Source organism: Mus musculus, chromosome 2 (assembly GCF_000001635.26).
Source record: "Mus musculus strain C57BL/6J chromosome 2, GRCm38.p6 C57BL/6J".
In the NCBI taxonomy this organism is placed as follows: Eukaryota; Metazoa; Chordata; class Mammalia; order Rodentia; family Muridae; genus Mus; species Mus musculus.
This window is the reverse complement of record NC_000068.7, coordinates 40,709,215-40,724,941: the sequence shown is the minus strand read 5'-3', so window position 1 is coordinate 40,724,941 and position 15,727 is coordinate 40,709,215. Positions and strand designations below refer to the sequence as shown.

At 36.9% G+C, this 15,727-nt stretch overlaps 1 protein-coding gene across 8 annotated transcripts in view; it reads left to right on the top strand.

Annotated features, from left to right (window-relative positions):
- Lrp1b (low density lipoprotein-related protein 1B) overlaps positions 1-15,727 on the top strand; it is a 2,058,309-nt gene that overhangs the window by 1,928,657 nt on the left and 113,925 nt on the right. For 7 of the 8 annotated variants that reach the window (XR_374143.4, XM_006498463.4, XM_006498461.4 and 4 more), the window contains one exon: positions 9,448-9,570. Coding sequence is in view for 7 of the 8 variants with exons in the window: in XM_006498463.4 (XP_006498526.1) it covers positions 9,448-9,570 (123 nt within the window). In the remaining variant the exon portion in view is untranslated. The remainder of the gene's footprint in view (positions 1-9,447; positions 9,571-15,727) is intronic. The other variant, XM_017319348.2, reaches the window with a different exon arrangement.

The following is a 15,727-nucleotide window of genomic DNA, read 5'->3' as shown; positions in this document are numbered from 1 at the left end:
GCCCAACTGCACGAGTATTGTCTGTTCTCTGCAAGTATCTCTCTTCCATATGGCTTTCATACTCTGAGAGAACAAGAACAACACATGATTTACTGGGTTGCACACAGTTGTTATGTATATGACATGTAACTTGTAGCTGGTGCTAGAGATTTTTCTTGTTGTCATATTGTTGACAAGATGAGTTGCCTTTTTTTCCAATCTGGAAGGTGGTTTTAATTTTATGATATAGTATTTTGCAATGCTGTGAAGATCACTTTTATGTAGTCATATCTAGGAAATCTACCATAACATTAAAAACAGACAGTGGTTAGTATAAGTTAATGAAAATTATAATGAATATATATATACTGACAATTAAAATGATCACAGGTTACATGACTTCTATTATTGATTTGTTATTGTTATTTTTTAAATGCAATATTTTATAACTTGATCACAGCTTTCTCTCAATGGACTTTACATTGTAATATCTGGAACATGATCAACAGAGATAATATAGCCACAGGCTCCCAAACATTTTAAAACACTCACAAAATTTGTGTAGTTTAAATACTTCTCTTTCTTAAGATCAAAGGTTAATGATTAGATAATGACTTCATCCCACACCTGACAAGGTCTTATACTAGGATAAACTTCAGTCCATCTCAGGACTGAATGGAGAACAGGGAAAATATGAGTATCTGAAATAGCTGTCTATCTTCAGTTGTTCTCAAACTCTCATTTTGTAGTTGATCTTTCCAGAACAGGAGTCTCCAACATGGTACATGGTAGCACTAACTCATCCTCACTCTCATATCAGAGTCTCTATAACTATTGCTTGGTTGGTAAGCTAATCCTTCTCATGGTCAAGGTGCATCCTTGTGCTAGTGCAGCTAGGGGAATAGCGCTTCTGGAATACTGCCCAACTAGTCATCAGTCCAAATCATTTTCCAGGACTGCCCTGTTTATGTTAACTTCATACCCTATGCACTGATGCTTCAATGTATGACATCCCAAGAAAATGGAAAATTCCAAGTATCTTTTATATTGGTATGAATTTTACTTAATGTTTCACAGACTGAAGGATTTGAATATGTTCATTTGATCACTTTCATTTGACAAAGCCACATATGTCCTGTTTATTCACAGGTTCAACTTCCCAAAGGTTCTTTGAGTTTAGGCAATTACGTATAAATGACATTTGAATTATTACATTTATATTATTCAAGAAGAGATATGTTTACAAACTTAATATTTATTTTAATCTCAAGAAGTAACTTTTGTATTAGATAAATAATTTTTAAAAATATGAAAAATAGAAATCCAAAATAAGTCTCACTTGTATTAAAGTTTAATTTCACCTGTCACCTTGAATTTGGACACTTGCACTAGTAAATGGTGACCTAGAAGTTAAGAAAGCTTCATGTGTTTGTGTATGTGATGTATCAACGAATAAAGTACAAGAATAAGAGCAAATGGTCTAGTTCTGATTCCCAATAGTCCTACAAAGGGCAATTACACGCATGCCAGTAACACCGGGGTTGCAGGGACAGACATGAATAACTCTCAAGGGGTTGTAGCATAGTCAGTCCAGCCAAGATGATGAGCTCCAGGACCAGTGAGAGACCCAGTCTCAAGGGGCTATCTATAGGGCAATAGAGGAAGATGTCAAGTTTACCTCTTGCCTCTAATCTTGCATGTACAGCCAAATGTCAAATGTTCTCACATATGCTTACTATAATAAAACACAGTGGTGTTTACTAGTGTACACAAAACACACACACACACACACACACACACACACACACACACACAAGGTTAAGGTTCATCATGATACATTTTTCCAATGACTCAGTTTTGGTTACTTAGTTGTTAAGAATAACATCACAAATTTGAAAGAATTAATGAATAATATTTGTATTTGAAAAGATAAAATCTGTGGTCCTAAGGAACCTGATTCTTTTTTTTTTTTTTTTTGAAGTGATTGTTGTCATTTGCTTTTTAATTAGATACTTTATTTACATTTCAAATGTTATTTCCTTTCCTAGTTTCCCCTCTGACCCCCTCCCCCAATCTGTTCCTCCTTCTCCCTGCTCCCCCCTGCTCACCAACCCACCCACTCCTGCTTCCTGAACCTGGAAGTTCCCTATACTGGGGCATAGAACCTTCACCAAGGGCCTCTCCTCCCATGGATGACCAACTAGGCCATCCTCTGCTACATATGCAGGTAGAGCCATGAGTCCAACCATGTGTTTTCTTTGGTTGGTGGTTTAGTCCCAAGGAACTCTGGAGATACTGGTTAGTTCATATTGTTGTTCATCCTATGATGTTTCAAAACCCTTCAGCTTATTGGGTACTTTCTCTAGCTCCTTCATTGGGGACCCTGTGCTCTGTCCAATGGATGGTTGTGAGCATCCACTTCTGTGTTTGCCAGGCACTGGCAGAGTCTCTCAGGAGACAGCTATATCAGGCTCCTGTCAGCAAGCTCTTGTTGGCATCCACAATAGTGTCTGGTTCTGGTGGTTGTTTATAGGATAGATCTCCAGGTGGAGCAGTCTCTAAATGGTCATTGCTTCAGTCTGTGATTCACACTTTGTCTCTGTAACTCCTTCCATGAGCATTTTGTTCCCCCTTGAGTGAAGGATAGAAATATCCATACTTTTGTCTTCCTTCTTCTTGAGTTTCAAGTGTTTTAGAACTTCTAGTCTCTGAAGAAAGAAACCAAAGAAGATCTCAGAAAATGGAAAGATCTCCTGTGATCATGGATTGGCAGGATTAATACAGTAAAAAATAGCTATCTTGCCGAAAGCAATCTACAGATTCAATGCAATCCCTATCAAAATTTCAACTCAATTCTTCATAGAGTTAAAAAGTGCAAGTTTCAAATTCATTTGGAATAACAAAAAACCTACAGTAGCAAAAACTATTCTCAACAATAAAAGAACCTCTGGTGGAATCACCATGCCTGACCTCATGCTGTACTACAGAGCAATTGTGATTAAAAACTGCATGCTACTGGTACAGTGACAGACAGGTAGATCAATGGACTAGGATTGAAGACCGAGAAATGAACCCACATACCTATGGTCACTTGATCTTTGACAAAGGAACTAATAGCATCCAGTGGAAAAAAGACAGCATTTCAATATATGGTGCTGGCTCAACTGTCAGTTAGCATATAGAAGAATTCAAATTGATCCATTTTTGTCTCCTTGTACAAACCTCAAGCCTAAGTGGATCAAAGACCTCCACATAAAACCAAAGACACTGAAACTTATAGAGGAGAAAGTGGGAAAGGGCATCAAATATATGGTCACAGGGGGAAATTCCTGATCAGAACACCAATGACTTGTACTGTAAAATCAAGAATTAACAAACAGGACCTCATAATACTGCAAACCCCCTGTAAGGCAAAGGACACTGTCAATAAGACAAAAAGGCAACCAACAGACTGGGAAAAGATCTTTACCAATCTGAGATTCCATCTCACACCAATCAGAATGGCTAAGATTAAAAACTCAGGTGACAGCAGATGCTGGCTAGGATGTAGAAGGGTAACATTCCTCCATTCTGGTGGGATTGCAAGCTGGTACAACCACTCTGGAAATGAGTTGGGCAGTTCCAAAAGAAAAAAAAGTCAGATATATTACTACCGGAGGATCCAGCAATGCCACTCCTGGGCATATACCCAGAAGGTGTTCCAACATGTAATAATGACACATGCTCCACTATGTTGATAGCAGCCTTATTTATAATATCCAGAAGCTGAAAAGAACCCAGATGTCCCTCAATGGAGAAATGGATACAGAAAATGTGGTGCATTTATATAATGGAGTACTCCTCAGCTATTAAAAACAATGAATTTATGAAATTCTTAGACAAAAGGATGGATCTTTAGGATATCATCCTGAGTGAGGTAACCCAACCACAAAAGAATTCACATGATAAGCACTCACTGAGAAGTGAATATTAGCCCAGAAGCTCAACTAGCCAAGATACCATTCACAGAACCTGATTCTTATTGTGGTTTGAACTTTCCTTCTTGGTTCTACTTTTTCTGGCATCTGTGGAAAAATGATTGATAGCATTCTTGATCAAATGCAACTTCAAATTATGTAAATTATTTATGTGCTTTGTAAAATATTACCACATATTAAAGCTTGTGTCAAGCCTCATCACAACGAGAATGCATAACTGGTGCTTTCTGTGTGATGCTCTTGACCATCTTTCTTGTGGAGCTCACAACAGCTCAGTTATAGTTCAGAGATTTCATTGTCAAGCCTTGTACTATGATCTCTACTTTCTAAATAATCACATGTTGAGTTGTTCATAAATATACCTAGGAAACTGAAAGGTTAATCTAGCAAATTTCTTTGCATTTTACATTTTCGGCTGTTTCTGTGTGCCTTATGGCATTTGGGAACTAGTCACTATAACAGACTCAGGATTTTAAGAGTCCTGTGATGTACTGTTTATAATACAAAATCTTTGCAGCACAATCTGAAGTCATTAGTAGGTTATCACAAAATCTTTTAGCTTACTGTTACAAGTATGATCAAACTTATATTTCTATTTTTGATTAAAAAAACCCACTATTCTTGTCATATATAATAAAATGATATCTAGCTCAATAGCTTAGGGAGATCACTTCTCCTTATAACAACATTGATATTCTACAAACAGTATTTTGTAAGATAATTAAAGTATGTCAAGAGTTCATAACCATCTTTTAATTTAATTTGTTGCAAAGATACAGCATGCCATGAGATAAGTAATTTAAACTATTATCTGTAAAAATTTGACTCTGCTGCATAATCCATTGATTTTGATTTTGAATTAAGGCAATGTATACCAGAACCTGATACACATGTAATCTCTCTCTCTCTCTCTCTCTCTCTCTCTCTCTCTCTCTCTCTCTCTCTCTCTCTCTCTCTCTCTCTCTCTCTCCTCTCTCTCCCCCTCTCCCCTCCCTCCCTGCCTCCCTCCCTTCATCCTTCATTCTGTCCTCCTCTCATTTCTCTGTTTCTATCTCTCCTATCTACCTCCCATCCTCCTTCCTCCCTTTATTCCTTCCTTTCTCCTCCTCTTCTTCATCTGGAAACTCAGTGTATCTAGGAAGCTTTATAACCTATGTTGGCCTTACACTCAAGTACTTTCATCAGTCTTCAAAGTGCTGGAATTAAGGCAGACACCAGTATATTAATAAAGTATTCATTATTCCTTTACTACTAAAGGTCAACCATGCATACTTTTGTATTGTTTTCAGAGAAAACATATTAAATATTTATGTTAGGTTGTACTGGTTTTCATAATTGAGATTACTTTTAGATTCCAGCATTTTAGAGCTTAGCATTGAAGACATTTAAAACAAAGAAGCCTTCCCCGATCAGTGTAGATCTTTGAAGCCTGATACAGTAAATGTCAACCAGTCAAGTCTCTGACTAATTAAAAAACTACCATTGTGTGTCATTAACTTCTAACGTTCTTAATAATGGCAATGTAAGTTGAACACATTTGACATTTGAAATTTTGCAGAAATTCTTGACCCCTGATTTAACTGTTGCTCAAATTTCTGAACAGTAACTATATCTGTATCTCTCTTCCTCTAAACATGTTTGCAGTTGATCATATTAGTTTGTTTTTTTTTTTTTTGAGTCAACTATGTGAAATCTGCCAAGGTCCCCTCATGCTATGGCCTTACTTTGTAACTCACAAGAGGCATAGCAAACCACGAGCATTTACTAATAGGAAAACAATCGTATTTGTTTATCTTAATTCTGAATTCATATCTCTGTGCTTTATTATTGGGGAGTACTTATGAATATAGGATTATAAATTACTTTGTTTTATTGTTCTCATAGAGGCCAATATTGAATCTCTGTCAACTTAAGAGGTTGTTCAGAGAAATTCAGGAAATCATAGTCCCAATAACCATTGAAGTCTGCATTGCACTTCTTATCTGTCCATACACAGTACAAATGTATCAGTCATTGGGTTCTGTGCATGTGATATTGACACATATATTTTATATTCTAAATTTTTATATTTCCTGTTATTTTCATTTTGTGTGAAAATGTTAGACATATAAAAATCAATGCCCGATGATACAAATTCCATAGGGAGAAATGAATAAATGGATTGACAAATTAATTTTGCCTTTACAAAACTATTATTTATCTTCCAAAAACATCTTTGCAGTTATTATAAAATTTTGGTGAAAAAGTAGGACAGTGTTTTAGGGTTTGAGGAATTTAAAAATAACTTTTTTTTTCTGTATTAAACAGAAGTACAAGTTAAATAAAAATTTAATATATCTTTTTACATTCCATATTCCATTCTCTGCCCTCCCCAATCCACCCTCCAACTGCACCACATCCCACACCTCCACTCCACCCCAGCCTGTCTCCACGGGGATGCCCCCACCACCCACCCTACCTGACCTTGAAACTCCCTGGGGTCTCCTGTCTCTTGAGGGTTAGGTACATCATCTCTGAATGAACACAGACCCGGAAGTCCTCTATTCTATGTGTGTTGGAGGGCTCATATCAGCTGGTATATGCTGTCTTTTTGGTGGACCAGTGTTTGAGATATCTTGGGGGTCCAGATTAATTGAGAATGATGGTCCTCCTGTAGATTGCCCTTCTCCTCAGCTTCTTTCAGCCTGCTCTAATTCAACAAAAGGGGTCAGCTGCTTCTGTCCATTGGTTGGGTGCAAATATCTGCATCTAACAGTTTCAGCTGCTTGTTGGGTCTTTCAGAGGGCAGTCATGATAGGTCCCTTTTTTGTGAGTAATTTATAGCCTCAGTAAAAGTGTCAGGCCTTGGGAACTCCCCTTGAGCTGGATCCAACTTTGGGTCTTCACTGGAGCTTCTTTTTCCTCAGGCTCCTCTACATTTCCATCTCTGTAATTCTTTCAGACAGGAACAATTATGGGTCAGAGATGTGACTGTCACATGGGAACTCCATCCCTCACTTGATGTCCTGTCTTACTGCTGGAGGTGGGCTCTATAAGTTTCCTCTCCCCACTAAGTGTTTCATCTAAGGTCCTTCCCTTTGAGTCCTGGGAATCTTTCACCTCCCAGGTCTCTGATGCATTCTGTGGGGTTCCCCCCAACCTCCTATTTTCTGAGGTTTCATATTTACATTCTTTCTTCTGGTCCTCAGGGCTTCAGTCCTTTTTGCCTACCCAATACCAGATCAGGTTCCCCTGTCACCCCAACTCACCTGCCACCCCATCCACTTTCCCTCACAGGTCCCTCCCTCCTTCCCCACTTGTGATTGCTTTCTTCTCTCTCCAAAGTGGGACTGAGGCATCCTCATTTGGGCACTTCAGCTTGTTGAGCTATTTGATTTCTGTGGACTGTATCTTGAGTATTCTGTATATTTGTACATTTGTTTGTTTGTTTGTTTGTTTGGGAGTATAAAAAAGAGCATAAAATATTAAAAGTGAATCATTAAGACATAAGAAAAATTATATTTTTAGTGCATTTCATAAATCATGTAATGATTTTAATAAAATTTCATCTTCTACTCTTCCCTCTAACTGTTCCTGGATCTATCTTCCTCCCAACTGCAGATTGTCATAATTTTCATCATCTTTCTTCTTCTCCATCCTTCTTCTTCCTTCCTTCCTTCTTCTTCCTCTCACTTCCTCTCTTCTTGTTCTTCTCTAAAGCTCATTGAGCTCAATCTCTGCTGTTAATACACTCTGGGGTGTAGGGCTATAAAATAGAACCTCATATTTAAAAAACCAACAACAATAACAACAGAACGTAACCTATTCCTGTAGAAGCCACTAACTGTGAATTCTCATCTTATGGTCATGGGGCTGATAAGGTTTTCTACCATCCGTGCCTGAATGCTGATTTGCTTGATCTTTTAGGTTTTGAACAGTTAAACACAATTGATGAGTCCATGAGTTTGTCACATACAGAAGGAACTCTGTAACCCTGTTTTTCATTTTTTATATTTTGGTGGGGAGGACAGGGTTATTTGTTTCCTTTGCATTTTTGAGACAGGGTTTCTTTGTGTACCTCTGACTGTCCTGGAACTCACTCTGTAGACCAGGCTAGGCTTGACTTCACAAAGATCTGCCTGTTTTTGCCATTTGAGTGCTAGGATTAAAGTCAAGCACCATTGCCATCAGGCTTTAACCCTGATTTTTACTATCCTGGGACATGTACAATAGTTTTATCCTCTCTTGTAAGACAGTCTCTGAACCATGGGGGCAGAGAGTATCCTATCCATGCCCAATTTATGGTTGAGAGCTCCCAAGTCGCTTATTCATTACACTTTCACCAACTGTTTCTGCAATCTATTGCACAAAGAACCTCCACTGTGAATTCTGAAAGCTATACTAATATCAAATTTAGAGATAGTGAATGACTTTATAAAGCAATCAATAACTATGTGAGCATACCAAAATAATAGTGGTAGGTTCCCCCTAGAAAATGTGAAATACTAAGCTATGAATCATTGACCAGACGTACAGTACTAAACTTCTTCCTATAGAGTGGTCAATAAATTCAATCAGAGCAGAGGTTAACCCCATAGAATATATACCTTTATTATATCTATGGGCTCATGTTGCCATGCTAGTCATTATTATAATTTGCAGATTTTAAAGAGGGGTAAATTGATAACTTTTCTACCTTCATTGCAAATTCTGGTACTATTACATCTATCCAGTAAATCAAAGGTTCATGGTTAATACCAACTTTATTTCTCCATTTCCTATAACCAAAATATGTGTTATCTTCAACAGGATTAAGGATGTTTCAAAATCCTATATGGAAAACTACTATTTTACAGACTTCATGAATATATATATATGGAATTTATAAATAATATATATATGAAATAAAATCAATCAAACACACACACACACACACACACACACACACACACACACACACAATTTTAATTGGAGTTAACCTACCCAGTAGATAATACTCATCCCAGAAGCTATACTTTTAACACTTTACCAAAAAAGAAGCCTAGCATCAGGAATGATATAAGTCCCCTCTTGTTGTTGATCAGAGCTGTGACAAAACAAAACAACAAAAAAACAACAACAACAAAAAAACCCACAAAATACAGGTTATTGCCATTGGTTTTGTTTGCCCAAGAGAATCTGATTATATAAGTTAATACTTTAAAATATACAAAATTGTAAATTGTAACCAAAATATGTTAAATTGAAGGTGATTATGAGCAAAGTCTTCTTCTGTTATTTCTTGTTATTCTTTAAACAAAATATATGTTGGACAGTAGCATAAACATGTTTTGAATTGTATAATTAGGAACAGGCTTTTGGTTAAAGACAAATGATTGGGAATTGTCTGTTTCTGATGTTGGGCTGAAAAGAAATACAAGATGAAGTAGAATTTAATAGAAAAATGGATGATGCGGAACCCTTCTTTTTGGCATTGCTAATTTTCTCAATCTCCCTTTCCTCAAAAATGAAGGAGGAAGTATATGCAGAGATGATGAGTTCCTGTGCAATAACTCCCTTTGCAAGCTCCATTTCTGGGTCTGTGATGGAGAAGATGACTGTGGCGACAACTCTGATGAAGCCCCTGACATGTGTGGTATGTTCTCTCACATGGCTCTTATTGAGATCTTATGATCTAACACTCTGATGGGCACCAGAGAAGTATTGAGACAATACATAGTTTCCATGTCCCTGTGGTCAGGTACATATAGTATATCATCAAACACAGCTTCTGTCTGGGTAATAAAGAGATCACCCTCTAAAAAGTTCATGATTCTGTAGACAACACACTAACATCTGAATGTGTCATGTCAAAATTATTCAGCAGAGAGAGTATGCAAGGTTTAAAAGTATTTATATATGACAGATGGAATTTGAACTGAATGAAGTACATTTTTGCCTTCATTCTAATGTGTGTAATAAGGAAGTTTTAACATTAAGTAAATGTAAATAATATGCATATCCAAGTGGCATACTCGATGTAAGAATTTACTTCAGTTGCTGTTCAAAAATCAATGTACAATATATGCAAAATCATGTCCATTCAATATTGAGATTTTTTAAAAAAGCAAACAAATATATAAACAACATAGTTTCTCTATGTTCAATTTATCCTTGACTAATGTTTTCAGGGTATGTGAAGTGAAAAACTAATAAAATTTCAAATTATCAATATAACTAATTTCTAATATTTACTAATTTGTTTGCTTTATATCTTGACCATCTGAGGTTTTCCTTCTTACCTTCTAGTCCTCTCCCCTGACCTTCTCTCTCCCATTCACTCCTCTTCCCTTTCTCATCAGACAAAGGAGGCCTCCCATTGTTATAAACCAGCCTTACCATATCAAGTTGCAGTAAAAATAGGGTTATCTTCTCCTATTGAGGCTAGATGAGGGATCCCAATTAGGGGAAAGAGTTCTATAAGCAGGCAACAGAGTCAGAGTCAGCCCCTGCTCTTACCGTCAGTAGTCTTACATGAAGACCAAGCTACACAACAGTTACATAAGTGCAGATGACCTACATCAGTCCCACATAGGCTTGCTTGTTGCTGATTCTGTGTCTGTGATCCCCAATGGGACCAGGAAAGTAATTTCTGTGGGTATCTTGTGTTGATGTTGACCTCCTCAAATTACTACATTCTCTCCTCCCACTCTTCTGCTGGATGCCCTAAATTCCACCTGATATTTTACTGTGCTTCTCTGCATCTCTTTCCATCAGTTGCTGGATGAAGCCTGCCTCATTAGGGTTGTGCTAGGCACATGTCTGCAGGTACAGGAAAATGCCATTAATTGTGTCAGGAGTGGGCTCCCACTCATGGCATGGGTCTTAAGCTGGACCAGGCATTGGTTTGCCATTTACTCAGTTTGTGTGCTCTATCTTGTATTCAGGACAAAATGCACCCTATACATCTTGAATTCAGGACAATTTGTAGGTCAAAGGTTTTATGTGTGGTTGGTGTCCCAATCCCTCCACTGGAAGTTTTGCCTTGCTACAGGAGATAGCCTGTTCAGGCACTATCTCTCTCATTGGTAGGACTCTTAGCTAGGGTCACCCTCAGAGATTCCTGGGAATTCTATTGCCTTAGGTTTATAGCTTGTTCCAGAGATGCTGCCCCTGTTCCAACTGTCTGTCAATACTCTCTCCCTCCTTCTTCCCCCAACCTGATCTCCCCTGTTCCTATCTCAATCTCTCCTCCATCCAGTCTCCTCCTCCTGAATATCTACAAAGTCTATACTATTTCTGATTCTCAATGAGAATTCGAGAACCTCCATTGAGCCCATCTTCTTACTTAGATTCTTTGAATCTGCTGATTGTAGCACGGTTACATTTACTGTTAATATCTACTCATAACTACATAGCATGTTTGTTTTTGTGGGTATGTATTACCTCCCTCAGGATAATCTTTTCTAGGTCCATCATTTTTTTTTTTTGGTTGCAAATTTATGGTGCCATTATTTTCAAAAGCTGAGTAATACTCCATTATATAAATGCACCACATTTTTAAAAACCATTATTTGATTGAGGGACATACAGATGTTTCCAGTTTTTGGCTATTGCTAATAAAGGTGCTATGAACATAGTTGAGCAATTTTCCTTGTATACTGGAGTATCCTTTGGGCATTTGTCCAGTAGTGGTATAGCTGGATCTTGAGTTAGATCTATTCCCAGTTTTCTGAGAAACCACCAAATTGATTTCCAAAGTGGTTGTTACAGGTTTGTTCTCCTACTAGCAATGGAATAGTGTTTCCCTTGTTCCAAGTACTCACCAACATGAGCTATTGCTAGCTTTTAATTTTAGCCATTCTGACAGGTCAAAGATGAAATTTCAGAATCATTTTGATTTTCATTTCCCTGATGGCTAAGAATGTTGAACTTTAAAAACATATTTATTGGCCCTTAGAGATTCCTCTGTCAAAAATTATCTGTTTATTGCTGGATCTTCTGGTAGTACTATGTCCAATTGTCTGAGGAACCTCCAGACTGACTTCCAGAGTGGTTATACAAGCTTGCAAACCCACCATCAATAGAGGAGTGTTCCTCTTTCTCCACATCCTCACCAGCATCTGCTGTCACCTGAATTTTTGATCTTAGCCATTCTGACTGGTGTGAGGTGGAATCTCAAGTTTGTTTTGATTTGCATTTCCCTGATGATTAAGGATGTTGAACATTTTTTCAGGTGCTTTTCAACCATTCAGTATTCCTCACTTGAGAATTCTTTGTTTAGCTCTGTACCCCATTTTTAATGCAGTTATTTGAATTTCTGGAGTCCAGCTTCTTGAGCTCTTTGTATATATTGGATATTAGTCCCCTATCAGATTTAGGATTGGTAAAAATCCTTTCCCGATCTGTTGGTGGCCTTTTTGTCTTATTGACAGTGTCTTTTGTCTTACAGAAGCTTTTTATGAGGTCTTATTTGTTAATTCTTGATCTTACAGCACACGCCATTACTGTTCTGTTTAGGAATTTTTCCCCTGTGCCCATATCTTTGAGGCTTTCCCCCACTTTCTCCTCTATAAATTTCAGTGTCTCTGGTTTTATGTGGAGGTCTTTGATCCACTTAGACTTGAGCTTTGCACAAGGAGATAAGAATGGATCAATTCCCATTCTTCTACATGATAACCGCCAGTACCCCCAGAGCTCTGTGTCTCTAGCTGCATATGTAGCAGAAGATGGCCTAGTCGGCCATCATTGGGAAGAGAGATCCCTTGGTGTTGCAAACTTTATATGCCCCAGTACAGGGGAGCTCCAGGGCCAAGAAGTAGGAGTGGGTGGGTAGGGGAGCAGGGCTGGGGGAAGATATAAGGAACTTTAGGGATAGCATTTGAAATGTAAATAAAGAAAATATCTAATAAAAAAAGAATTATCTGTTTAGCTCTGTACCCTATTATTTAATTGGGTTATTTGATTTGTTGTTGTATAATTTCTTGAATTCTTAACGTACTTTGGATATAAGACCTCTGTCAGATATAGGGTTGGTGAATATCTTTTTCCATTCTATAATCTGTTGTTTTGCCTTATTAACAGTTTCCTTTATCTTATGGAAGCTTTTCAGTATTAAGAGGTCAACTTATTAATTGTTGATTTTATAGCATAAGCTATTAATGTTCTGTTCAGGAAGTTGTCGTCTGTGCCAATGTCTATAAAGGTTATTCCACACTTTCTTTTTTATCTGGTTTAATGTATTTGGTTATATATTGAGATCTTATCCTCCTGTGCTTGAGTTTTGTGCATAGTGATACATATTAATGTATTTTCTTTCTTCTACTTGCAGACATACAGTTAGACCAGCACCATTTGTTGAAGATGCTTTCTTTTTTCCATTGCATAAATTTGACTACTTTGTCAAAAAATCAAGTGTCTGTTGTCATGTGTAATTATTCCTGGGTCTTTGATTTGATCTCATTGATAAATTTAATCTGTTGTTATGCCAATATCAAGGATGCTTTTATCACTATTGATCTGTAGTACAGATTGAAATCTGGGCGGATGATATCTTTTATGGTACAGTATTATTTTACCTGTCTTTGCTTGTTTTCTAAAAGAGGTGGATATTTTTCTTTCAATGTTTGTAAAAATATTGTGCTGGGATTTTGATAGGGATTGTGTTGAATCTGTAGATTAGTTTTGGTAGGATGGTCAGTTTTTCCTGTGGTAACCCTACTTAAAATTGAGCATGGGAGAACTTTCCATTTTCTGAGTTCTTCTTTAACTTATTTCTTCAAAGACTTGAAGTTATTGTCGTATATGTCTTTACATTTCTTAGTTATGGTTTTACACCAAATACTTTATATCATTTGTGGATATTGTGAATTGTGTTGTTTTTCTGATATCTGTTTCAGTCATTTTGTCATTTGTATATGTGTACGTTCCCTCACCTATACAGATCCTATTTTACCTGGGATCTGATAGCTTAAATAATGCAGAAGACTTTAGTCTGCATCTGTAAGGCCTTGTAGCTGGGCACAGAAATTTGACCTTATGCCAATTTTAGTGTAGTTTTATACATAAATGTAACAAAGAAAGCAATATTCAAGCAATAATACAAGGAACATGGCTTGAAATCAAAAAGCGAACATGTAAGTAAACACGAGTAAGCACAGCAAATATTGACAGAGCAGGACTTTTCCAGAGAATTCTCAGGAGATCAGTTTAAACACAATTCCCTGGCTCTTAATAGAGATGGTATCTGGGAAATTATGACAGCAAGGCAGAAAGCCATATCGAAATTCGAGGTACACTGACCAGTTGGGTTCTCTAGCTATATTTTGACACTCAACAAGAATAAACATCTTGTTAATTGAATGTGAGTGTTCAGCAGAAGAGTCATGGGATCATGCTTGAAAACAATCTAGGAATCAAAATGTACTTGAGGTCAAAGGCTGTCTGCCTTTTGTCTGGAGCCTCTCTGACTGTTCACCAAGGCTTTGTTCACCATGCATCATTCTTATGATAATATCCTGACAGTATGTATATAAGAGAGCAATTGATTTGTTTTCTTAAGTTAACTTATATAGCCACTTCGCAGAAGGTGATTATCATCTGTAGAACCTCCCTGGTAGAGTTTTGGGGACCTTTATCATTCAACTATGAATAGTGATACTTTGCCTTCCTGTTTTCCATTTTGTACTCCCTTGATCTCCTTCAGATGCCTTATTGTTCTAGGTAGAAATCCAAATGCTATATTAAATATATAGGAAAGGGTGCTCATCCTTGTCTTGTCCCTGATTTAACTGGAATTGCTTTAAGTTTCACTCTATTTAATTTGATGTTGGCAATAAGCTTGTCATAAATTGACTTTATTATATTTAGGAATGCCCTTTTTATTTCTGACTGCTCCAAAGATTTTGCCATGAATGGGCATTGGGTTTTTTCAAATGTTTTTTCAGCATCTATTGAGATGCTCATCCAGTTTTTCCTTTGAGTTTCTATATATGCGGTATTACATTGAGACACTTTTATATGTTGAACCATCACAGTATCTCAGGGATGAAGCCTACTTGACCATGGTGGATGATCTTTTTAATGTATTCTGAGATTTTCTTTGCAATTATTTTATTAAGTATTTTTCTATCAGTGTTCATGAGAGAAACTGCTCTGCAATTCTCTTTCTTTGCTGAATATTTGGGTGATTTGGGTATCAGGATGACTTAGACAATAAAATGAATTTGGCATTATTTTTTTCTATTTCTATCTCGTGGAATAAGTTTTAGGAGTATTGGCATTAATTCTTCTTTGAAAATGAGGCAGAATTCCGTGATGAAACTATCTCTCCTGTCTCCTGCTGCTTTTTTTCCTCCCTCCCTCCCTTCCTTTCTTCCTTCCTTCCCTCCTTCTCTCTCTTTCTTTCTTTCTTTCTTTCTTTCTTTCTTTCTCTCTCTCTCTCTCTCTCTCTCTCTCTCTCTCTCTCTCTCTCTTTCTTTCTTTTGGATTGGACACTTTTAATGACTGCTTCTATTTCCTTAGCAGTTACAGGTCTTTTTAGATTATTTTTCTGATCTTGATTTAACTTTAGTAAGTGGTATCTATCAAGAAAAATTTCCAATTCTTTTAGTTTTTTTAAAAATTTTTGGAAAACAGGGTTTTAAATTAAAATTTAATGATTCTTTGTATTTCCTAGGAGTCTACTGTTATGTTCCCCTTTTTAATTCTGATTTTATTAATTTGAATATTCTTTCTATCTTTTAGTGATAACTATTTGTCTATCTTGATGATTTTATCAATGAATTTTACTGGTTCTTTCTATTGTTTTCTTT